The 25,209-nt window shown below is 44.5% G+C and overlaps 1 protein-coding gene across 2 annotated transcripts in view; it reads right to left on the reverse strand.

The window, feature by feature from the left end:
- Positions 1 to 25,209, reverse strand: part of PANK3 (pantothenate kinase 3) — a 123,943-nt gene that overhangs the window by 55,987 nt on the left and 42,747 nt on the right. For both annotated transcript variants that reach the window (XM_086931416.1, XM_086931417.1), the window contains exons 2-3: positions 12,028 to 12,380; positions 5,368 to 5,621 (exon numbers count right to left, since the gene is read on the reverse strand). In XM_086931416.1, coding sequence (XP_086787542.1) covers positions 5,368 to 5,621; positions 12,028 to 12,380 — 607 coding nt within the window. The remainder of the gene's footprint in view (positions 1 to 5,367; positions 5,622 to 12,027; positions 12,381 to 25,209) is intronic.

Consider the following 25,209-nt stretch of genomic DNA (forward strand, 5'->3'; position numbering starts at 1 on the left):
CTCTGCTGTACGTATCATTATCACAGCAAATGAGACGCTTTCTTCTGCTGATGCCAAGGGAGAGAACACAGCCCACTGTCTATACATATATTATCATCATGTAAGGGGGAAAAAATCATCTTCAAAGGCTGTTTGGATCCGATAAGAGCCCGAACCTAAAATATGTTGGAGCGCTGGGGTGCAGCACCAAGGCAAAGGTACAGTTCTGTATGAGCCAGACTGAACTGGGGCAGGCTTCGAGATGAGACCTTGGTCGGGGCAGGGATTTATTCGGAACAGAGACAGATGAGACTAGAGGAACGAGGTCTTCCTTTGGCACAGGTGTCGATGTCAATGTGATGGCATGGATTTTGGTGCCAGGTTAGAAGTTGGCTCTTGCACCAGAGCGGAATCGGAGGCGAATTCAAGAGGCACAGAAGGTGCCTTGGGAGAGCCCTTCCAGGAGCAGTATGACTAGAGCCTCCCTGCTGCCCGAAGCCATACCAATGAGCTGGAAGAGTGCCAAAAATGTGCAACAACCTCATGAACGACCTCAATCAGTTGGGATATCAACAATGGACCTGGAAGCTCTGGATGCATTGGGATTAGTTGAGAGTATTGACTCCTTGGTGGGGGATTGAGAGAGAGGCTGCGAGGCACCCTTACCTGCTTGCAACTTCTCAGGTTGGGAGTGACAGGACTGGGACAAATCCCGGTTGGCCTTCTTGTGCTTCTGCTTCAACATACTAGAAAAATTGGAGAATGACAAAGAACTGTGAAGGGATCATCATCAAGAATGGAACAGGTCAGAACCCTCAACTAAGAGCAGGAGTGGAACTTCCAAGACTACTTTCAGTGTTCAGACATATAGCATCGCTTGGCATTCCCAGACTGCATTTGGGTTCATAAGGGTACACTCATCACAGGACTCCAAGCACATCTTTCGGGGTCTGTCACAGACTTTTTTTTGCCACAGCCCCTTCAAGGATTAAACAATGTACTTTTAGGGAGGGCTGTAGTCGTGCGCAGGGGTGGCACTTACATGCAGCTCCATCATTACTTCCAGGGTGCAATAACGCCAACATGGAGATGCATGGTGCCATCTACGGGTACACTGAAGCATTACTGTGTAAACATGCGGATCCAGTCTAGCACCTGGAAATATTCTACAGGAGAGGAATCTGCAGTTAGAAGTACCCAGCAGAATGCAGAACAAATATTTCATAGAAAGGAAGTCCCCGGATTCCAGTGATGGTTCAGTGGGCCGTCAGAAGTCATGAACCACTGTTACAAGCAACCAAGACTCACATCGTGAAAATGGCAAAAGGGTTTGCGTTATGGGTTTCTGCAAGATAGCTTATAGATAATTTTACTTTAAAAGATTAATTTACTGTATTGAAAGGGAAATAAATAATCTAAAGTGAATCAAAATTCCAATAATGTACCAACATAGATTTCAGCTGCGGCCTGGGTCAGTAGCGTGTATAGCATGAATATAAGAGTTTTGAATTCCACTAAACATTCACTCCATTAATTAAGTGTACAAAGTCCAAGGCAGTAATTGTTAAGAGATTAAACATCACAATCACTGAAAAGTAGAAACGGTACGTCCTGAGGCATAAACTTACTCAACATGAGGACAAGATATGCAGGATAAGGCAAACTCCCTTTTAGGATAGAAAGAAAGTAAACAGAAACAAGTTAAAATTATGAAAACTCGCCAACAGAGAGAGAGGCCAAAGAATTAGCTCTTGATTTGCCAGTTGTAGGACACAGTATCTATCTGCAGGCAGATGTCTGAGTCAGCAACATGCCTTCCATTAGCGGTTCAGGAATAAACGCAAATGCTGAGTTTAGAACAAAACCTAAATCCTGACTTCCAACATTAATGCACGAAGCATTATGTTTCAGCTGCAGTCAATTACTAGATACAGGAAGAGACAACTGGGTGACAAAGTGTTTTTGAAGGAAGGGAACGGACTTATGTTTTCGCCTTTCATCATGCGGAATATGGGCTCCAAGAGTGGATTATTTGGGATTATAAAAATTGATCAAAGTCATATTACATAAACGCGCTTAGCAAAATTCAGCAGATTATTTTCCACAAGTCACTGCCAAAGAATGAAATGCTGCAACATGCTTGGCGTATACATTTTTATTCATGCTAAGGCTACTGGAAAGGAGTGCGTGTGTTAAAGAGACGATTCAGAAAAGGGGGTGGTGATGAACAGAGTGTCTGAATTAAGCAGACCACTCTTACCCAGTCCAAAGATCAGGGCTTGATCCATCACCATTTTTTAGCTCACTGCACCATCCCAGCTCAGAACTTGGCTATATGCAAATTAGTCTGACCCTGGCCCAGTGCATCATGGGAACAGGGCAGACCAAATTACCGAGCCAATTCTTATACTGGGAAGGAAACAAGCTTCCGGGGACTGGTTTCTGGCATTTCAGCCGTCTTCGGCCCGGCTTGCTTGAATCCTGATGGTGCAATGAGCAAGGGACTCACATCTGAGTATACCCTTCCACGCTTATGGTGGACAAAAATGATTCAGAAAAGGGGGTGGTGATGAACAGAGTGTCTGAATTAAGCAGACCACTCTTACCCAGTCCAAAGATCAGGGCTTGATCCATCATCGTTTTTTAGCTCACTGCACCATCCCAGCTCAGAACTTGGCTATATGCAAATTAGTCTGACCCTGGCCCAGTGCATCATGGGAACAGGGCAGACCAAACGACCGAGCCAATTCTTATACTGGGAAGGAAACAAGCTTCCGGGGACCGGTTTCTGGCATTTCAGCCGTCTTCGGCCCGGCTTGCTTGAATCCTGATGGTGCAATGAGCAAGGGACTCACATCTGAGTATACTCTTCCACGCTTATGGTGGACAAAAATGATTCAGAAAAGAATCATTGGTAGAATTGGCTTGGTAGTTTAGTCTGCCCTGTTCCCATGATGCACTGGGCCAGGGACAGACTGATTTGCATATAGCCAGGTTCTGAGCTGGGATGGTGCAGTGAGATAAATAACGGTGATGGATCAAGCCCTGATCTTTGGACTGGGTAAGAGTGGTCTGCTTAATTCAGACACTCTGTTCATCACCACCCCCTTTTCTGAATCGTTTTTGGCCACTATAGGTGTGGCAGGGTATACTCAGACATGAGTCCCTTTCTCACTGCACCATCAGGATTCAAGCAAGCCGGGCCGAAGAAGGCTGAAATGCCAGAAACCGGTCCCCGGTAGCTTGTCTCCTTTCTGGTGAAGAATTGGCTTGGTAGTTTAGTCTGCCCTGTTCCCATGATGCACTGGGCCAGGGACAGACTGATTTGCATATAGCCAGGTTCTGAGCTGGGATGGTGCAGTGAGATAAATAACGGTGATGGATCAAGCCCTGATCTTTGGACTGGGTAAGAGTGGTCTGCTTAATTCAGACACTCTGTTCATCACCACCCCCTTTTCTGAATTGTGTTAAAGAGACAGCATAGGTGGATTTTACATTCATCATCAAAACATACTACAAAAGAAGAAATGGTTCACACTCTATCTGTTGTGGTCCCTTTCTTGTGTCAAGCAGGTCTTCTGGAGCAGGAGCTAGTGAAACCAAGGGGTAATTAACTCATAATGGGAGCAGTCAATAATGACAGAATGAAAATTGAAAGAGAGTTGCACAGATATTCCCAGAAGTCAAAGCAAGTAAATAGACTCTTGAGATCTCTGGCTCAGTGATACAATGGCTTGAACATAAAGAAAAGAAGCATTGCCAGTGCCAAGCTCAGGCTCTTGTAGAGTGAAACCGGTTTCAAAGTTTACCGAACACATAACAAGGTGCACGTTGGTACGAAGTGTAAGAGAGGGCCAAGGTGTAAGGAAACAATCCCAATTGTTCGCAAGTAATTTTAAATAATTAGGGTAGGGAGTGTCTTTTTATTAACTGAAAACTGCTGTGACCTCAATTCCCGGGAAGGGAAAAGCTTGAACAAGTGAGAGTTAAAAGCCCTGAAAAACTTACAAGGAAAATATTGGGGAGAGGGTGTGGCCTAACAGCCTCGAAGCTGGGGTACCGGGTTTGAGTCTCGGCAAAGACGCTAAAAAGCATGGAATTCTAGGCAAATCACTCTCCCCGTGCCTACCAAAATGAATGTGTCTATCTGGAACGCAACTGGTGCTCATGTAAAGCACTTTCATACCTTTTGGTCAAGTTCGCGGAATATATAATTCCGCAAAAAAACACATAAAATTTCTCTTGAAGGTGAGAAGCAAGAGAATTTGATATTGAACTTATGTTTCACTTCACGGTCCGTATTTTGCCACATGAGATTTTTTCAAGGTTCAGTCTCCTTAGTTTTAAGTAGCCCAGACAGTGGGAAATGGGCTGTTGTAGGTTTCATGTTCAAAGCATGCCAAGCAGTTTGCTCCCTTGTAGCAATTTCATGTATAGTGTCTGAATCTGCAGACAGTCAGGATGAGTAAGGTACAGGACGGCTGAAACTTCCTATACAGAGCAGAATACAGCTACAACCTAAGGCTATACACACACGTGAGGGCACTCACACAAACACAAGGATGCACGCACAGGAGCAAAATGGTTTGTAGATTGAACCTTTGTACCCCTGTTGGAGTGATGCATCTGGTGTCCAGCTCCGCTGCCTCAGACTGATAAAGTAAGGTATTATGGTACCCCAGACCACTGAAGACTACAGACCAGTTTTTAGCATGGCATTGTTGCAGGTGTTTCTCAGAGTCTGTACAGTGACAATGTAGCTGCAAGAAGCAGACACATCTATAGAATGACAGGGACATGGTAAACTGCAGACAAGCACATACAGTGTGCCTATCTCTACAGCCTGCCACTTATCTGTCACTGTACTGAAGATGTGGAGAGACAGCTAAACCGGTCTACTTATAAAGTGTATAAAATGCCTGGCTTTACAGCAGTTGGGCTTTGCTGCTCTACCTTATACTCGCCCTTCTAGCAGAGCAGGGCATGAGTTTTGAGGCCCAAACAGCAGATCATGATTTGCCGCGAATATTCTCCTTCAAAGAGGTTCCAACCCAGGGGCTATTAAAAATAAAACCAGTTAAGTTACAAGGAAATTAACTACCATTTGTGTGCAACAATACCTTTAAAAGTTTTAGAGAACAGGTCATTTGTATGACATCTTAAAGTAGGGATGTCCTTCCATTACTTTACTGGGTGTGAGAAGCATTTTGATGTTCCTGTTTTCCGGGATTATGAATGGTCTTCACTCGTCAGGCAGTCAAGCACCTATTTAGGTTGTGTCCATTTCAGAATGTTTATGTGCAAGAGCACTAACCTTTCTAGACTGTGACATGTAATTAAGATAATCCCACAACCATCAACAACTCATGTTCCCTCCAATATTCTTACCTTGTTCCACTAACTCTTTTATAGTGGTCTTTGGAATAAACGGCTAAAACACTGACCCCAGATCCAATGTTCACAACTAACAATGGATATGGATCATCTAGGTTGAAAGGCATCTTCTGGCATTTGTCAGGGTCGGATGCATTTTCAAAGTAGTAGCACTCAGCCTGTCCATTAAATCTAACAGAGTCTATATACAGCAAGCCCTTCACAAGGCAGTCCAGCTCATCTAGTTTATGTAACTGCAGGTTCCCAATCTGTAAAAGAAAAGTGCAGAATTAACCAGGTTGAGGTATGTCAACTAGAAAAGCAATTTAAGGTATGAAAATGATACAAGAAAAAGGTTCAAGTTACATTTATGTTGATCATCTACTCTTGTAGTGGGGGATCTTATTGTTAGAAACGTGCAAAATGTGATATTAACATGAAACTTTGCACAGGGCTTAATAAGGTAAACAATAAATGAAGATATAGACCTCAAAAATGCCAAAAGTTGTACAAATTCTGCATTTCAGTTGACCCCTGACAAAGTATGAGAAATTGTTAATGGACCCAGTAAGTAACTACCTTATGATGCAAATAAAAAACTATGCTGTACTGCCCTAGTACAATTTATGTTAGAGGTTTCTGAAATTGTGAAGAGATTATATGCTGTCAAAGATTAAAAAGGTCTACCAAAAAAGATGTGAATTTGTAATTATTAATAAGGAGTTTATATCTAGTACACGAAATGTTGGTACTGAGATTGATTGGGATTTGTGTGTATTGTGTCAACAAGATTTACCAGACGACGTAGTGTGTCCAGCTAATAGTAAACGATTTGTGTGTATTGTGTCAACAAGATTTACCAGACGACGTAGTGTGTCCAGCTAATAGTAAACGTTCTGAATCGGGTACAAAGGTTTGCTTGACTCTCTGCTAGCTTTTGACAACATTAAAGGACTTCCATCAATCATGAAGACACAATTGTTAAAACCGTCATGATGTAGTTGCACAACTGTTAAATTAAAACTGTGGAACATTCCATAAAACGTGTAGGAACAAATTTGACTAATACAAACTTGCAAGTTATCAAAAAAACAAATCAGTTCAAGACAGTTTTCAAGACAGTACTTAAAGGTGTACATGTGCTTCATTTATAGTTGGTGAATGGAAGATATGAGTTTCTTCTGTGACGAAGAGTCAGGGGCAGAGCTTACAAGTGTGCATACACTTGAATTGAGTAATCGAGTTCGAGATGCGAGTGGAGGGACCAACTCTCATCTGCAGTACTCCGAGACATACCAAAGCTGCATGGACTTAGTCTCTAAATACTGGGCTGGAATGGCAAAGGAGTAGTATGGAGAACAGGCTGAGGTTTAACGGCCTGGAGCAGTCCTGACTTGCCCAGCAAAAACATGACACACAACTGTGGATCTGCCTGAGTTTCATCCATTGCTGGAGAATCTATTGTCATTGCTTTGTCTAACTGGATATATAGAGCAATGGAATAGACTACTGAATTATTTACCGTCCCTCCACATTGGCAACAAAGATGAATAAACAAAAGGGCCCAGTGAGATAACGCCAGCTCGAATGCTAAATTTTGCCCTGAGCCAGCGAGCCTTTCTGAGATGATCGGAGATGATCCAGGCATGTGACTCACTTTACCTGGTACCACTCACTGTTCAGCGACAAAAGAAATAACCGGAACAAGCTATATCATTCTTTCAAAAGCACATCTGTCATGTGGCTGTAGTGTTATCACCACCACTGGTTTTTTTAAGGGGCTCCTATGACGTGGCTATCTATTCCTCACTCTAGCCAGTCTGTCAAGGTAATGCTGAGCTTTCATAAACTCTGCACCAAGCCTGCTTGCTTTTTACAGACGAACACGATAAGCAGGACTTTAAGTGGGCCGGGTCTCAAGGGGTCTGAGCACCGGCAGTTTTTAGGTTTTGCCTAGCAAATGCGTACGAAGTACACATGCGCTAGGAAAACCTTATGTTTTTCTCTGTGGGGTCGGGTATCCGCCCCCTCCTCCCATTGACTAGCTCCATAAATGGAGGCTAGCCATTGGGAGAGGGCTCTGTCCGTCAATGCCGGACCAGATTCGAGGGCGTTCCCGAGAATTTTTCTCTTTTGGCGACGTCACGCTACGTCAGCCAAAAGCCCTCGGGAACGCCCCCGAATCTGGTCCGGCATTGACGGCACCCGGAAGAAGTCCAGGTGAGTGCTTGCTTTTTTTTTTTGCTTGCTTTTTTTTTTTGCCCGTTCCCACCCCCTCTCCCGCCCTCCGTGTCTCTGGACCCTGTTCCCGCCCCCCCTACCGCTGCATCGCTCTCCGTGTCTCTGGCCCCGTTCCCGCTCCCCTACCGCTGCCTCGGCTGCCGGAGTTGCAGGAGAGCCCCACGCTGCTTGGAGAGACACACCGGCCGTGTGTCCCGCACCCGCCACCAAAGAGAGAGAGGAACATCCGCCTGAGAGCCCGGTGAGTGTAAGTGCTAATGTTTTGCTTGCACTAGGGACACGGCCCGTGGTATGCCACTGGATCTTATGCGGGTGCGGATCTTAAAGTAAACCTGACTTTGCTCCCTCCCCAACCTATCATTTCAAGCCCTTTCATCCATTCATTATAGCGATCCTGGGAACTGCCCCTCCCTCAGCCAATCACAGAATAACTGGCTCTTTCCCAGGACATGTGGGAGCTGCATGACGGGTTGTTTAAAATGCACGCGCCGTATGTTCAAAAAGGCTACTGTACATTTAATGTGTAAGTGCAAGTACGAGATAACGGTCACTGCTGCGAGGTCAAAAACTGAATGGGCATAGTCTGTCGTATTTAATATGAAAGGTGGGTTCAAACAATAACTTTCAGTGTCAAAGGATTGCACTACTGTGCAGGACATCAAATTGTGTTGCTTTCAAGGAAGCCCGCTGCATGTCTTTTCCCATGCCTGATACATACGAGTCTGACACTACCCCCTCCCGCTGTCCGTTCCCTCCCCCCCTCCCGCTGCAGCATTTTGTTACCCACTTGTAAATTCTTGTTTGTTTTTCCAGTGGTTATTTGGGTTAGTCTTGTGCTCTTAAAGAACCTACTTGATGCATCTACTTCTGTTCCTGTCTGGCAGATTACATTTGTAGACGTTAGGTGTGATCTTTAGTGGGGCTGGGTATGCGGAATCATGTACATGTTTGCAGTTATAATAGATGAGTTACAGGGCATTAGGTACTGTCGAATTGCAGGGATGAGATGTTTAAAGGAGAGATTGTGATTTTCATCCTCCATTAAGTTCCAGCCCAGATTCCACGAGCGACGAGTGAAAACAAATGCAGGCATCGGCTAAAATACGTATGACGCAACGATTTTTTTTTCAAATGAACAACTTCTATGTGTAATTGTCCTATTTCAGCTATATATTTTTTTCTCTGGGGGTAAATATGTATCCCTGTTGGGCAACCTTTTACTGTACACTGCTATAATTTTGTTGCCGTTCGTATTACTTGTTAGATGTCTCAGTGGGAGAGGCCAAGGAGGCCAAGGAGTGTATGATCATGACATCTCCAATCCATGCTTTAGGTTTCTGAAATAATTATAACACCAGTGCGTTTAGGTCTAATAGCGATGGTTTTAATGCACATAATCATTACTTTCAGTAAGGGCATACTACCATTTCGCACTGGTCTCTATTTCCGGACTGCAGTGCCCATTATTAGCAATGTTCAAAACGGCTACTGTACATTTATTGTGAAAATGCAAGTACGAGAGAACGGTCACTGCTGCGAGGTCAAAAACTGAATGGGCATAGTCTGTCGTATTTAATATGAAAGGTGGGTTCAAACAATAACTTTCAGTGTCAAAGGATTGCACTACTGTGCAGGACATCACATTGTGTTGCTTTCAAGGAAGCCCGCTGCATGTCTTTTCCCATGCCTGATCCATACGAGTCTGACACTACTTAACCACCAGCTTAGAAGTAATGTCTAATCAGGGAATCTCGAGTTTACTGTATGGTACAGGCCTTTGTTTCTCCGGGAAGTATGTGCTATATTTGTACAGTTCCATCCTACAGACCTTCCAATCAATGTTTTTTCTGCAAGAGCCCCTTATCTGGAAGGTCGTAGGCAGCGTCCTCTGTATTCCCACCCTCAGGCCATGCATCTGTGTTCTTCGGTTCATGGTTCAAGGTGTAGCGCTAACATGACCATCACAGATCTGTAATGGGGCTTTCAGCCTGCTAGGAAGGTCTGTCTAATAACACTGGTAAAAATTGTCTGAATACGGGTGTTGCCCTACACCTCAAACCAGGCCACTTAAAGTCATAGCACGAAGCACGCAGGTGTCTAGAAGTGCTGGGACCTCTGTAAATGAGTTACAAATGCGAGAATCTGAAATTGTGTCCTTTCTAACCATTTCTTTAGCACAAGAGGCTGACCTTGGTTGTTCTGGGTGTTTGGGTGTGTGTGGCTCTGGGTGTGTGTGGCTCTGGGTGTGTGTGGCTCTGGGTGTGTGGGTGTGTGTGTGTGTGGCTCTGGGTGTGTGGGTGTGTGTGGATCTGGGTGTGTGTGTGTGGATCTGGGTGTGTGTATGTGGATCTGGGTGTGTGTGTGGCTCTGGGTGTGTGTGTGGCTCTGGGTGGGTGTGTGTGGGGGGGCTCTGTGTGGCTGTGTGTGTGGGGGGCTCTGTGTGTGTGTGTGTGTGTGGGGGGGGCTCTGTGTGGGTGTGTGTGTGTGGGGGGGCTCTGTGTGTGGGGGGGCTCTCTGTGGGGTTTGTGTGTGTCATTTGCGAGAGAATAAGCTATTGGCATTGTAAATGACAATGCCATTTATTTATGTTTAAAAAAACATAAATAAAAATAATGTCAAGAGCAATGCCAATAGCTCTAATTTTAACAAAGGCAAAACCATTGCATTTTAAAAGCTTGTTTAAAGGGGGCCTCGAAACGGGTCTCTATCGGGCTCTGTTTTGAGCCCTGGCACAGGCGCTCCGTTTTTTTGCGGACTGCAGTGACAGCAGTTTGCTGTCAGTGCAGTCCAGAAAAAAGTGCCAGGGCGCACAGAGCCTGATAGAGACCCGTTTCAAGATAGCAGGCACATCGGTGTGTACGTGCTCACATTGCTCACTTCTCACTAGGGGAGAAGCTACGGCATGATGTCATGCCAGGTGAGCGGTGTAGTGGAAGGGAAATCCTTTAAAGAGTCATTTTCTTTCTGGATTTCCCTTCTATTTCTGAAACGCTAGAGCAGCAGCATTGCGGTAGGGTCACCAGGGCTTCAATTGGAAGCTTTTCCAATGTTATATGTAACCAGCCATAGTTGCAGCTTATTTATCTTATGCAACTAATAACCATTGACAAAGCCAATAGTCCTTACTTGTTGTAGGTGTAATGTGACTTGTCTCACATATTTGGATGCAATGGCAGGAACAGCAAAATACAAGTCGGGCGGCACACTATGCTAAACACAGATTTTTAGCGTAAGTGTGTTAAAGCCAAGCCCCTAATTACATTGACCACGCCCCTTTTAGAGACCCCCCCCCCCCCAGTTTTTTCATCCCACTTAAAGCCCTGACGATAAGTGAATACAGAGCTGCCAAGTGTTCCCATTTTATGTGTGACACCTTCAGCTAGTTCAGATTTTTTGTCAGCAGTACACTTCTTTTTGTAATTTTTAATTTCGTTTTTTTCTTTCAGAAGTTAAAGCATGTGAAGTGCTTTATGCTTAAAAGCTACAACTGGTTTTGTGCCCAGCACCTGAAATGGGGCTATTAAAGACATATGTGACTGACTGTACCCCAGCACTACCATCCTTTAAGAAGCAGGTAATAGAGACAGACATGTGCGTGATAAAATGCAAATTATCACCTAGACATATCTGAGACATACTGCATAATGATTAGTAAAATTATACCGAATACTTATTAAAATTAGATGCAAATGACAAACATATGAAAAGCAAACATAAGTAAGAGGTCAGAATCTAATCATGACAGTTGGCTTTTTAAAGGTCCCAGACCTACATAATTTCCACAAACTCAAAAGGGACACTGAAATTAAATTACACACTGCTTCAATACAGGAAAGTTGTTCTAGTACTTGCTACAACTGCGTGTGAGCAAGGAGATGTTTTGAGCCCATTTGCCAGTTCTGGAACAAGGCAAGGCCTGCTCAGCTCCACCGGCACCACATACCAACTTGTAGGCAAAGGGGGTAATCAGGTGATTAAAGAGATACAGCATGCCCAATAATGTGTATTCTTCTAGGAATTAAAACGGTATCTTTGACTGCAGTGCTGCTGAGTGGGTTGGACACAAAGGAGGGCTATATCTCTGCCATTAATTTCAGGGAGAAATGTAATCTGATTTATGCCCATGGTTTTTACTCTAAGGTCCCCTAGTAAGCTATTAGCAAATTAATCACGCTTCTCAATGTTCTCCATTTTATCTAGACTGTTACGGGGTGCATTGTAAACTGGAAATTCACTGTTAGTGATATAAAACCGACAACAATTTACCACGTGTTATCAATTTACAGATAGTGCCAGCATGAATCATGCAGATCACATCATGCCAAAAGGAGAAAACGTCTGCTATGTATGTGGCTGACTAAAGAGCTCAAGAATTATGACAACAAATGTGTCCATTATATTTTATTATTTTAAACAATTCCAGAAAGCACTTACAGTAAGAAATTCTTCTTCGAATTTATATGCACCACCCCCTGTGGCACAAAGAACTGTGTGCAAAGTTGAAAAGTTTTTATCTCTCCCCATATGGATAAAAGTAGGCAGGTCCTGGGTTGGGAATCGAATGAAGTGCAAATTTCCAGTTCGCCCAAACAGGGTTAAATCCTTCAGTTCAAGGTGCACGTCCCGAATTCCAGTGGAACCATAGGCAACATTGGAGGTCAAGTATTTGCGTATACTTTTCAAGCTTTCTACTTCTTCCTGTTCCTCTGCTGCTGTGATGTCGATAGGTTCAAAGTAGGTTAGTTTTACCAAGGTCCCTCCAATGTCCATGCCAAACCATGGAAAGGCTGTGGGAAGAAGCATGAATTCATTAGGCCTGAAACAATTTAAAGCAGTAATTAAAAAAATAAATGTTACACAACAATCCATCCCAAAAGGGCAACTTACACTTTCATTACAACAACGTTTAAGCAGGTTTACTTACCTTGTCAGAGACCTAATGAACAATTTTCTTACTTTCTGTAATTCTGTAACGCCTTATCTGACTGAGACTTTGGGACACAAGTGTCAAGCATTTTTGCATTTGCAAATGGGCCAATTTTCAGAATAGGCCCATTTGCGAACGCAAAAAATGTTTTTCACATGTATCAAACCCTATTTTGCGATTCGGTAACCTGTTACTGAATCACAAAATGGGTTTGCTATTCGGAATTTGGAAGGGGCATGTTTAGGGCATCCCTTCCAAATACTGTATCGCTGCATGTATGAATGTTTTGAGACCGTGAATGCGATCGCAAAACATTCACATTTACCACCTTCAAGTTGGTTGTAACCCATTCACGAACAGAAAGGGGTCCCCAGAGGACCCCTTCCCCTTTGTAAATTAATGCAAAAACATTTTTTAAGAGCAGGCATTGGTCCCACGGACCACTACCAGCTCTTAAAACAATCAAGTGATCTATTCATTTTTTTTTATCTAAACGTAACACGTTTTCTTTTAAGGAAAATGGGCTGCATTTAAAAAGAAGATTGCTTTATTTAAAAGCAATCTCAGTCATGGTGGTCTGCTGACCACAGTGGGCCACCATCCCCTTGATTTAAACAATTTCTAGGAGGTCGCAAATTGCGACCTACCTCATTAGTATTAATGAGGTAGGTCAATTTGCGTCCTACTACGAATAACTATATGAAACTCTTGGAGTTTCATACATTGATAATAGCAATTACCTAATTGCGATTTGCTGTAAATCGCAATTAGGTAATCGCAATTACAAATGTTAATACATGTGGCCCTTTATCTAGCTGCAGATTATTTACCTTAGAATACTATCCCGGCAATAGATTGGATCCGGAATTTTTAGGGACCAGTACCCCCTATAGGTAGCATCGTTCGTATCCACATGGCATCGTTGGCGTCGTCTGCGCCAAAGTAACGTTCGCAGGGCCTATGTAGGCGCAACCCAGGAGCACTGACGTCAGTTACTTTTCGTGACTTTCCATCCCAGAGTCACAAAGTACACTGACCACTGGTGTGGAAAACTAGGGCCCTGAAAGGGAAGTACCCTGTCCCTAGAAATCTGTTCGCAGAGCAGGGAGGTTGGGTGCGTCGGTAAGGCATATGCGGATAAATAGAGTCTCCACCACATAAGGCATTACCGAAGGCAAGTAATTTGTTCATTTGATAGAGACATCTAGCTGCAGATTGCTTACCATAGAATAGATACTCAAGCAATACCTACCTAGAGGAGAGTACGAGGACCAATTTCACACGTCGGCCGTACCTAAAGGGCAAAATGCCCATCTCTACGGTCCAGACAGTAATCTTTGGTGAACCTGGGCAAAGAGGCCTACATTGCTGCCTGGCAAATATCGAGGACCGGAACTTCATGAGCAGCTTTAGCTCTGGTGGAAAGAGAACACAAACCATCAGGGGGGTTGGTTATTGGCTAGTGTGTAGCTGATTTTGATGCACAGCATGATCCATCGGGAGACAGTCTGCTTCTGTACAGCCCATCCTTTCTCCGCTCTGACATATCCCACGAAGGAATGTTGGTAGTCCACCCAGAAGACTTTTGGGGGGTCAAAGTAGAACAGCAATGTTCTTTTTGGGTCCAGATGGTGAAGTTGCTTCTGCTTAAAGGGGCGAACTGCTTAAAGGGGTGAGGTGCCATGTAAAGAGTAGACAGAGTGATGTTGTGGCCTATGCGAAATGGAGTGACCACTTTCAGAAGAAAGGAAGCTCTTGTATGATTAACCAGTTTGTCTGGGCAGATGTTGAGATAAGGAGGCTTGGATGACAAGGCCTGGAGCTCACGGACCCTTCTTGTCAGATGTTATCACCACAACAATGGCCGTTTTGATGGTAAGGCATTTGAGTGGATAATTGTGTAGGGAGCACACATAAGGAAGTCATGGACAAGACTGAGATCCCACTGGGGCATAACGTGGGGAGTGGGAAGGAACAAACTTTTTAAAAAACATATGTACAATAGAGGATTGGAAAAGGGAAGGTTGATCATGCAACCAAAGAAAAGCAGAAATTGCGGATATCGATCCCTTAAAATTGCCCAGAACTGAGCCCTGCTGGGCAAGAACAAACAGGAGCAGTGGCAGAAAGGGGATCAATGTGTCTTTCTAAACAGCATGCAACAAATTCAGCTGAACGGCAGGCATAAACCGTTTTGACAGAGGAACGCATCGCTGCCAAGATAACACTACAGACGTCAGGTGGAAGGTTGAAGGCTATCAATTGTCGCCGCTCAAACTCCACACAAGAAGGAAGAGTGTTGACAGGTACGGGTTGAGAACCCTATCCAAGGGGCAGCCTGAGAACACTAGGCAGGAGTGGTATTGGGCAGAAAGGCGTTGAGGAGGCCTAAGTTCGACTCAAGACTTAAAAGTGTCTTTGAGCTTCGAGCTAGCGCCTCCTTGGAGACTCCAACGCCCAAAACTGGTGACATTTCGCATCTTCGGAATTCGTGAATAGATCTAACAAAGGCTCTCCCCTCTGCAGAAAGAGACATTGCACCACCTCTGGGTGGAAACTCCATTTGTGAATCGCTGGGTACCTTTGGCTGAATTTGTCTGCTATGTCATTTAGAGAACCTACCAGAAGTTGTATCATCAGGTATATGCCCTCTTCTAGCCATGTCCTGAGACGCAGGGTCTCTTGACAAAGGGTCCACACCCCTACCCAGTCCTGCTTGTTGCAGTACAACATGGCTGTGGTTTGTCTGTGAACACTTGCACTAGCCTTCCCTGGACGGAGGGTAGAATGGCTTTCAATGCTAATCGGACTGAGATAACGTTGCAGCGACGCTATCCACATTCCGCCGTCTACACTATCCCTAGTGCGATTGGATAAGGGACGGCTGGCGCCTGAGGATCCAGTGTAGAAAGGAGATCTCCTGTCCCCGTGAGGCCCGATTGCATGGCTCAGGGAGTAAGAGTTGTGAAACTTATAGAATAAACACACTGATCTGTGGAGTTGTCTTGGCAGGGTTTTTGGCTCTATTTAGCAGTGATATAGACTTTAATCTTGCTCACATCTAGGATAGGTATTCCTAGCTTGTGTTGGCCCTTTTAAGCCCTTTCTTCCAGACCTAGAAGAGGCCATCTATTGCCTATTGGCTTTGGCCTGTTATTTTTGCTTATAGTAGAGGTTGGATCCTGTGGTCCTGACTTTATATTACACATTGGTATGGTTTATGTAGGTATTCTGACAGAGCTAAGGGGTATTTCATCCTTCTCAGGCGTATAGGCCCAGAACTAGAGGGACTCCATCTTGATGGAGCTGAGAGGCTTGCAGAGTAAAGGTAAAGTTTATAGTTAAAGCTGTTGTTCGCTTGGAGAGAACTGGCTCAGGCTGGCCCTTATCGAAGGAATGTATTTTTCTCCACTCCGAAGACACAACTTCAGGCCGGCCGGCTGGGAACGTGTCCTTGGTACGGGGAGGTACAAGAATTTGGTGGGCGGCAGGTTACTGGCCGTAACTTTCCATGAAAGGACAAGCTTCCATATTAGCGAACTACAGGAGAGGAGGAGTGTTCATTCCAGCTTGTGTGCAGTCCAGCTTGGAGGTCAGTTCAGCTTGGAGTCAGAGCAGTGTGGTTCTTGCAGAGGAGAGAACAGGATGTCTGCTGGAGCTGCAGAATAGAGTGCAGTTCTGGAATGGAGAAAGAAGGCAGACGATTGCTGAAGATGAGGAGAGAGAGCAGTGCAGAGAGCATCAAAGAAGGCTGTCAGCTGGAGCAATTGAACCAGAGGCGTGGTGATGTGGTGACGGAGGGAGAGACAGAGAGAGCCCTGATCCCACCAGAGTCAGAGAGAAATCTTCCTTCTAATAGGTGAGGTAGTCTGAACTAGTCCCCTTTACAATTACACCTTAATCTTGTCCTTATTCCCTAGGCTATTGTATGTCTAATCTTTTCTCTTTCAGCGGTGTGTTAAAAGTTCCTGTTACCCCGCAGATAAATTGTATGTCTAATCCTTTTCTTTCAGCGGTGTGTTAAAGTTACTGCTAGTTATAGAGATCCCATAGATTTGTGTATGTTTATTTAATAATTGGTAAAATAAAAACTTCCCCATTTCTTAGTGAACTAGTGTGCATGAGTTTTTTATGATAAAGCTAGCCTGTCTTCTAACCGGTTGCTGTTGAGCCACTGACGGATCAGAAGGGAGTAGGAGCGCTTAAATCAGGGAATAACTCAATCACATAGTGTGTATATCCTTTGTCCCCATATAGTGGAGGTAACCTCATTTCCTAGTCAGGTATTACTGTTTGAACAGATGCTACCCCTGATCAGGTAAGTAATAGTGAATAATTAGGGAGATAGGAGACCTGCAACTAAGGGATAAAGTTTGGACACCATCCCATAATCCTGTAAACAGCGTCTTCTGTTCCAGAGCATAGGTAACCTTTTTCTCCTAGTCAGATGTTACAGCCAGAACAGATGCTGCCCCTGATCCGGTAAGTCTGAATAAATAGGGAGAACAGGGAGCCCTTGAGCTAGGGAATTGTTGACACTAAATAATTCGGCCATCCCATAATATTATTGTAGTAGCAGACCCTTAGTGAATAGAGAGAGAGACTTCCCAACATAGAGAGACAGAGAGCTGAAGGTATTCATAGGAAAGTGGTCGTCATTGGTAAGTGGCGTTAATGAGAGCGCTGGGGAGGAGACCAGCGTGGAGGTCTGCCGGATTGCGGGCCGTGTGAAAATGAGCGCTGGGGAGGAGACCAGCGTGGAGGTCTGCCGGATTGCGGACCGTGTGTAAATGAGAGCACTGGGGCTGCAGACCCATGTGTGTAGACATGCCGGATTGTGTGTCATATCTGCCCCAGGGTAGATTAGTCTGGGTCTGAGTGGCCGCGAGACTAGCTGATATGAATAGGATATGGTAGAAAACCTATGCATGTTTATTGCTATTTCCCCATCCTTAGGTACGAAATGTACATATATATATCCATACCCATTGTAAATACGTTCTAAGGAGGGAGGTGATTACGTTCTGGCTGGGTTAGAGGGGCCCCTAGGGGCTGATCCCATCTAAGCGGAAAATCCGGCCATTACAGGAGTCTGCCTGCAGCTTGCCTGATTTTAAAATGGCAGCTGCCGCTGACTCAGTCTTATGTGCGATACGGGCACGGCTGACAGGGTGCAGCAACGTCTAGTGTATTTTTCATCCTCCTTTTGCACACGTGTCTTTTGTTTTATTACCTTGACCATCTGGAACATCTTGAACAAAGGAATGATTCCTTCTATAGCATCAATTTTATTTTATATAGAAGCGTACGAATACCTAATGGTGTCTTGGCGCTGAGGACAGCAATAAACCCACTGTGCACCTAGCCCTGGAACAACCAGGTTTTCAAGTTTCTCCTAAAGCCAGTTAGACAACTGGCGTTCCTAAGCTCCGATGGAAGAGAATTCCAGAGTTTGGATGTTCCGTAGTGAAAACCACGAACACCCCAATGTGAAGTCCGAATTCTAGGCACTGGCAGAAGTCTTGCCCCCTTCGACCGAAGCCTAGTTGGTTGGTACCACACAAAAAGCTTCCTCCAAAATGGTAGCAGTCTAGAAATAACAATAGAAAGAGGACTGTGCAATGGAAACAAACAAGGGCCTTCAACTATACAATAAGCTATGATCACTAAGATGGTGGCCATCTTGGAATGGGCTACTATAGCTTCCAATAAAGTAAATGTTGGATTTTGAAATAACATTGGAAAATACGTTTTACATACATCCTAACCAAATGTTACCTAATCAAATAACTTCTTTTCCCAATGAAGATAATACCCTAATGACCACGAACATAAGGTACTAAAGGACAGCTAATGCATTAGCATGAACCACAGAAAGACTCGGGGGCAAAAGGATACACCAGAGTGGGACATAAGGAAACAAAAGGAGAATAGAGATATCAACAGGAACAACAGTAGACCTGTAAACGTCTTGAGACAGGTAATGGAATAGAAGATACATTAAAATGAGATCACCTCTTCAGGACCACCCCAGATAATTATTTATCGCCATCAGTAACTATGGCCGGAACCAATTTAAAATGACCAGGCAATAACTCTTACGCCATAAAGTACCCAACTAACCTATCTAAGAATGCAGCCAAAAAATTAAAACATAACCTTAATTAGAAAAAACCCAGACACGCTTATCTTGGACCCCTCCTTTAATCTAAACATAAGCATTATTGTAAATAACTTGATATTTTATTACAAAGATGCTCAACATAAAAAATATAAGCAATATCCCACATGGTACTAAACTATTGATCATCCTGTCACCAAGATTAAGAGCGGAACTAAGCATAACTATATACAAGAACAGTATTGTGCTTATACAAGCAACCAACAACGAGTTAGAAAAGTTTGACAACTTGTTTCAACCTTAAAAGAGTGTGTAGAGAACACAAGGTCTCAACAACACCTGACCACACAAGCAGTCACCCTATCTACCACCAACACAACCACCATAGACGTCATAATACCTAGAGACCCTCAACACCACAACCTACAATTCTGTTAGGAAACTCATCTTTGACAAGTGACTCACTGGACGGGAATTGTACAGAGACTGGAGAAGTATCTGTACTATACGCCAATATCGCCCAACGTCTGTACATCGGGAAAAATCAGCCCCGTTACACCAGGATATGATTATGCCCACACATAGGCCATTTAATGGGAACCCCAATTCAGCAATAAAGGATAGGGAAGCTAACACCCCTTCCATACCCCCCTCTACAACAGTACAAATAGCACCTGCACTTACGAAACTCACATCCCCCTACTAATGACAAAAAAGGAACAATGAAAAAGTCACAGATTTAAAAGACCAGGGCACAAGTACTAGTATATCACCTCCTACGCAGAGAGAAATCGAAACTCTTCAAATACAAGTAGGCAATATGTCACAGGACATTCTAAGAGCAACGCACGCTATGGAAAAAATACTAGAAATCACTGTAAGCACTCACTCCAAAGTCGGACTCATTCAAAAATCAATGCTTGATTTTCAAAAAAAGAGTAAAGGGGCCACTATGCCATTTTCAAATAGACATAATCAACCACAAAAAAAATCTTAAATATTTATCGGAGGATGAAATCCAAACCCTACTCGGGTCATATAAGTCTACAGGCATCAGCCGAGGCAAGGAAATTAGATCAATCCCAATCAATGCGAACAGACCGTCCGGGCCTAATAAAGGAAAACCTCAAACTTAACAACCTAAAACAAGTCAAGCTAACCACCAATACTCAAGAGATGAACTCTAGTAGCTCAGGGAAACCACTAATATGCCTACTGCTCAACTGTCATTCCGCAGCAAAACATGCCTCAGACATTGCGGCCCTCATCATTAGTCAGGAAGTTGATGTGACAATCTTAAATGAAACATGGCTCACGGAATCCACCTCTCCGGTAATGGATCTGCTGGTGCCTCCTCATTACAATATTGTGAGAATAGACAGACAAAAAAAGACAGGAGGCGGTATAGCCTGCATACACTGATTTGATATCAAGGTCAGCCAAATACAATCCGACCCTCTTGAATCCTATGAATACCACGTTCTTGGTATAAGAACTGCAGAGAATCAAAGGTGCAACTTGCATGCGCTCTATCACCCACCAGGCGATAATGCCTCTTTCATAGACCAGTTAATGGACATCATCCCAACTAACACTAACAGTCACACTAATTACATATTCCTAGGCGACTTTAATTTACACTGGGACGACAATAATGACAAACAGGTCAACGCACTTAAAGACTTTCTAAAAGACCTAAACCTGACTTGTTCCTTGCGATTGGTCGGATCACCATGCCATAACCTTCCATATATCCACTGTAAAAAAAAAAAAAAGAACAAGACCACGCAACCTGTCAAAATTAAAAAATGGACACGAGACACAAAAGACCCTAATAATGAGCCACTTGTAGCAAGATGTGAGAAGGATATAAATCCACCTAACAACGTGCTATACGTCAACAAACTCATTGATCACTACACCACATCAATGACGTGTATAGTCCACACCACCATGCCACTAAAACTGAAAAGAGTATCGGAAAAAGATTTAAAAAAAATGGTTTAATGGGACACTGAACAAAGACAGGCGGAAGCTGGGAATGGCAGAAAGTAAAAGGGAGACAGCATCCATCATCCCCCCAGCTAAAAACTCTCAGAAAAATCAGAAATGAATACAACAAAAGTGTGCTCAATTCCAAAAACAAATTTTTTAGATCCGTTTTGGATAAAGCCGAAAACAGACCACGGAAACTTTGAGATGTTAAAAGAACAATCCAATAAATTGGCCAAATCTGCCCAAGAAGCAACTAAAACTCAACTGAGCTACGAGGAATTCGCAACATTCTTCACAGACAAGGCAAACACGAAGATCTGAGGATGGCAGCCGACAACCTCGCTAGCCAACTACCTCCCCAGAACGATGCTACCATGAAAAGCGTGCATGATAGGTAGGAAAATAAAGCACAATGGTCGACCTTCAAGCTATATGACCAGAATACCATTGCCAAAACTCTCTTGAATATCAAACCAAATAACTACAATGACCCCCTCCCCTCTAAATGCCCAAAAAGAATCAACTATATTGTCGTCCCAATTTGGACAGAAATAATCATTGCCTCACTATCTCAAGGGGTCCTACAAGAGTGCCTAAAAACAGGTCAAGTTTTACCCATCAAAAAACCTACAGCAGACCCAAATAACTTTCGCCCAGTAACCAATATTCCATTACTTGCCAAACTTATTGAAAGATGTGTGCAAAATCAGCTGGAGCAACCACATCAATAATTTTAATCTGCTGGACGAGTGCCAATCTGGATTCAGACCAGGCCACAGTACGGAAACAGCAATCTTGCATATAGTGGATGATACGCTACAGGCTCTAGATCACAATCAAACATTCATCCTAGTTCTTCTTGACCTGTTGTATGCATTAGACACAGTAAATCATGAAAAATCGCTAGCCCGGCTTGAAGACAGGATGGGACTATCTGGAAATGTTCTGAAATGGTTTGAATCCTTCCTTCAGAACAGAACAGAACACAAAGATTCCTGGTCAACCAGATGCTATCCCCATCATGCCCGAACTCAATTGGAGTCCCACAAGGATCAACATTATCTCCATCACTATTCAATCTGTATGTCGAACCCCTTACAGAAATCCTCTGAGATGCAAACATATCCTATCAAATGAATGCAGATGACACTCCGATCTATATCAAGATATCGTCACTGGAAGTGATCAAGACAATGAATGAGGCCTTAAAAAGGTCATTACAATGGTTAACCAGCAATCATCTGAAATTGAATGCACAAAAAATGGAATTCCTATTAATATCACCGCCAAAGAATCCCACAAATGTGAAGGAATGGACGAAGTGGATGACAGCGCTAAACTGCACCCTTACACTAGTTGACTCGACCAAATCACTGGGAATCACACTTGATATGAACCTAGACATGAAGGCCCACTTCAAATCAATGGCTAATAGTGCCCGGTTTCACCTGAACTATATTAGAAAAGTGAAACCACTCATTACTACGGCGGAGCTCAAATTGGCAGTTCAGTCCCTGGTTATCTCAAGGATTGAATATGGACGCACAACACTAACAGGTCTATGAAAAATTTCCACAGCACCACTAAAAGCTGGTCTCAATGCGGCCGCAAAACTTATTACAGGTTCTAGAAAATACGACCACATCTGAAAGCACTAAACTGGCTTCCATACAAAGCCAGAATTCAACTTAAACTAGCTTGTATTACCCACAAAGCGCTCCACTAAAAAACACCAATGTACTTAGCCCAGAAAATGTATCTATCAGGGGGAAGCAGGCCGGCCAGGAGTGCCAGAGCGGTTGCTCAAACCGCCCATCTTTAGGAAGAAGAAAACGTATGACAGAGCATTCTCCGGAGCAGCCCCCAGAATCTGGAATTCCCTCCCTCTAAACATTAGAACAATTCCAAATTTGGCAACATTCAAGAGGGAAGCGAAGATCTTCCTAATGAGCAAGTTGCATCTTAGACAAGACTGTTCATCATCTGCACCGTGGTTAATAACCAGAAGTTGCATAGCCATGGCATGTATGGATACATCCTGCACAAAATGACCACAAAGACACCAAAACTAATCAAAGGCTGATGCCAACTAGAGCGGAGGTAGATGTTACCTCTGCAGATCAACAAAGAATGTAAAGATAAAATTTACAGTTAGCTGCGATAACCTCTTTAACCATTCATTACCACAATTAATGGATCTTTGTAGTACTGATGTAAAACATTCAAAAGGTACACATCGGAACCATGTTGCATGATACCACTGCGTAAACCTTTGTATTCTAAACCGTTCTTAAACTTGTTTTGTTGAAACTGGTAAGAAAGACATGTACCTGATATATAAAACCCTTTAGGTCACTTTGCGCTATATAAAACTGTATAAATAAATGAATAAATAACTCTAAATGGCTTTCAATGCTAATCTGATAACTCAGGGCTCGTGCCACGACTGCAGCTCCCTTGCACTACATTCTGAGATCTGGACCATGTTGGTGAGATTCTCCTGATACTGCGCCCACTGGTACTTTATATCCCACTGCAGAGCCAGCTTATGCTTATGGGCATGTGTCACTAGGAGGGAAGCGGGAGGCCACAAGGCCCAGCAGCCTCAGAGTCAATCTCACCTAAATCCTGGATAGAGGCTGAAACATGGGTATCATAGGCCGAATTTCCTAAACTCGCCATTGGAGAGGATAGGGCCGAAACTGCAGTGTCTAGGACAGCTCCACTGAAAGTGAGAGTATGAGTGGTAATCCGGGGTGACTTTGGGGTGTTGATAGTGAACCCCAGCGAATGCATGAGGTCTGCCGTAGTCAGGAGGTGGGAGACGACACCTTGGAGCGAGCCTGCCTTTGACAGCCAGTCGTCGAGATAGGGGGAAGACTGGCACACCTAATCTCCACAGATGAGCTGCAACTACTGCCATCATCTTGGTGCACACCAGAGGGGCACGTGTGCGGCCAAAAGGGTGCAGAGCGAACTGAAAATCCTCATGGCCCACCGTGAACCGCTAGGAATGGCAGTGGGCAGGCATGACGGGAATGTGAAAGTAGACGTCCTTCAAGTCCAATGCTACCATCCCATCTACAGGGTCCAGGGCAGACAGGACTTGAGCTAGAGTGATCATCTTGAATTTCTCCTTCTTGAGGAAGAAATTGAGAGAGTCTAGGTCGAAGATAGGACAAAGGCGCCACCATCTTCATGGGCACCAGAAAGGAGCGGGAAAAGCAACCTTGTTCTACTTCTGGCGCTGGCACTCTCTATATGGCCGCTTTGGACAAAAGAGCAGTCACTTCCTTGTGGATAAGAAATAGGTGGTCCTCCGTCAGCTTGTCCTAAGTGGGTGGCATGGAGGCAGGAGTAGTCTCGAAGGGGAGGGAGTAGCCCTCTGCAAAACCCACCTGTCCAATGTTATGGACTGCAAGCGGGGAAGGAGATTATGAGCCCTGCCACCAACTGGATGTCCCATCATCATACGTGGGCAGACTAGGAGAGTTTGGAGGCTGTAGGGGAGTTGACTGGCCCAGACAGCTGGCCACCCGACCCAGAGGGCCGGTAGGAAAGGCTGCTGCTGCCATGTAGAGGCTGGAAAGCTTGCGCGCCGCAGTGATTCGTTTGGTAAAGATACGGCCATAGAAAGCACCATGGACCTGGCCATGGACCTGCCATTAAAGCGCTACAGCGCCGAATCCGCCTGGTCTCTGGAGTGACAGGAGCCAGCAAAGTGCTTATCCATGACTGAGGACTGGACATCCCTACAAAACAAGCCCTCCTCAACCAGGAGAAGTGTTGCAGGGCCACTGTCGACAAAACCCCTCTGCCTAGCTTGTCGGTAGTGTCAAGTCCACAACGGAGGATACATCTTGCTGCATCCCTCCCATCGGCAATAGCCTGGGAAAGCCTTCGAACTGTTGCCAGCACCTGTGCAACCGTATTCCAGAGTGCGTGGGAATAGCGGCACTATTGGCACAGTGTTCGCAGTGCCAGGCTGCTAGAAGAAAACACCTTCTTTCCAGGATTGTCCCGCCTCTCAGATTCTCTGTCCGGGTGTGCAGTAGGGAATGCACCAGGATTTACATGAGATGTGGAGGCTTAGACCACAAAAGGTCTCTGGGGTAGGGTGTTGGGTGAGGAAATTTGGGTCCCCTAGAGTGAGGCGATGGCAGCGAGAAACGGTCCTGTTCACAGGAGCATGTGTTGTGCTTGGACCAAGTCCCAAGCCGGAGGTCTGCAAGTACAGAAAGAAGCTATTTTAATGGGGACACTCCCGGCTGAAGTACTTCCGTCAAGACATTAGCTTTGACTGCCACCAAGGGGAAAGCTAAGCGCCACCACTGCGAAGGAAGCTTTCTCTTCCATAGTCACGGAAGGAAGAGAAACATGCCAGTATCTGGAGAAGTATCCAGTCCACTGGCTTCACCCAGATCAAGCTGTTCTTTATAAGGCTGATATTCTTTGGGGCCCAGAGACCCCTCCCAATACTCCCTGAGTCCTATTCAATAAGAATAGGGCTCAGGCTCTGGCCTGGAAGGCTTGCCTCCAGTCAGCACCAGAGCCGGCTTTGGGAAAGCCCCTC

The sequence above is a fragment of the Lissotriton vulgaris genome, chromosome 7 (genome assembly GCF_964263255.1).
Source record: "Lissotriton vulgaris chromosome 7, aLisVul1.2, whole genome shotgun sequence".
In the NCBI taxonomy this organism is placed as follows: Eukaryota; Metazoa; Chordata; class Amphibia; order Caudata; family Salamandridae; genus Lissotriton; species Lissotriton vulgaris.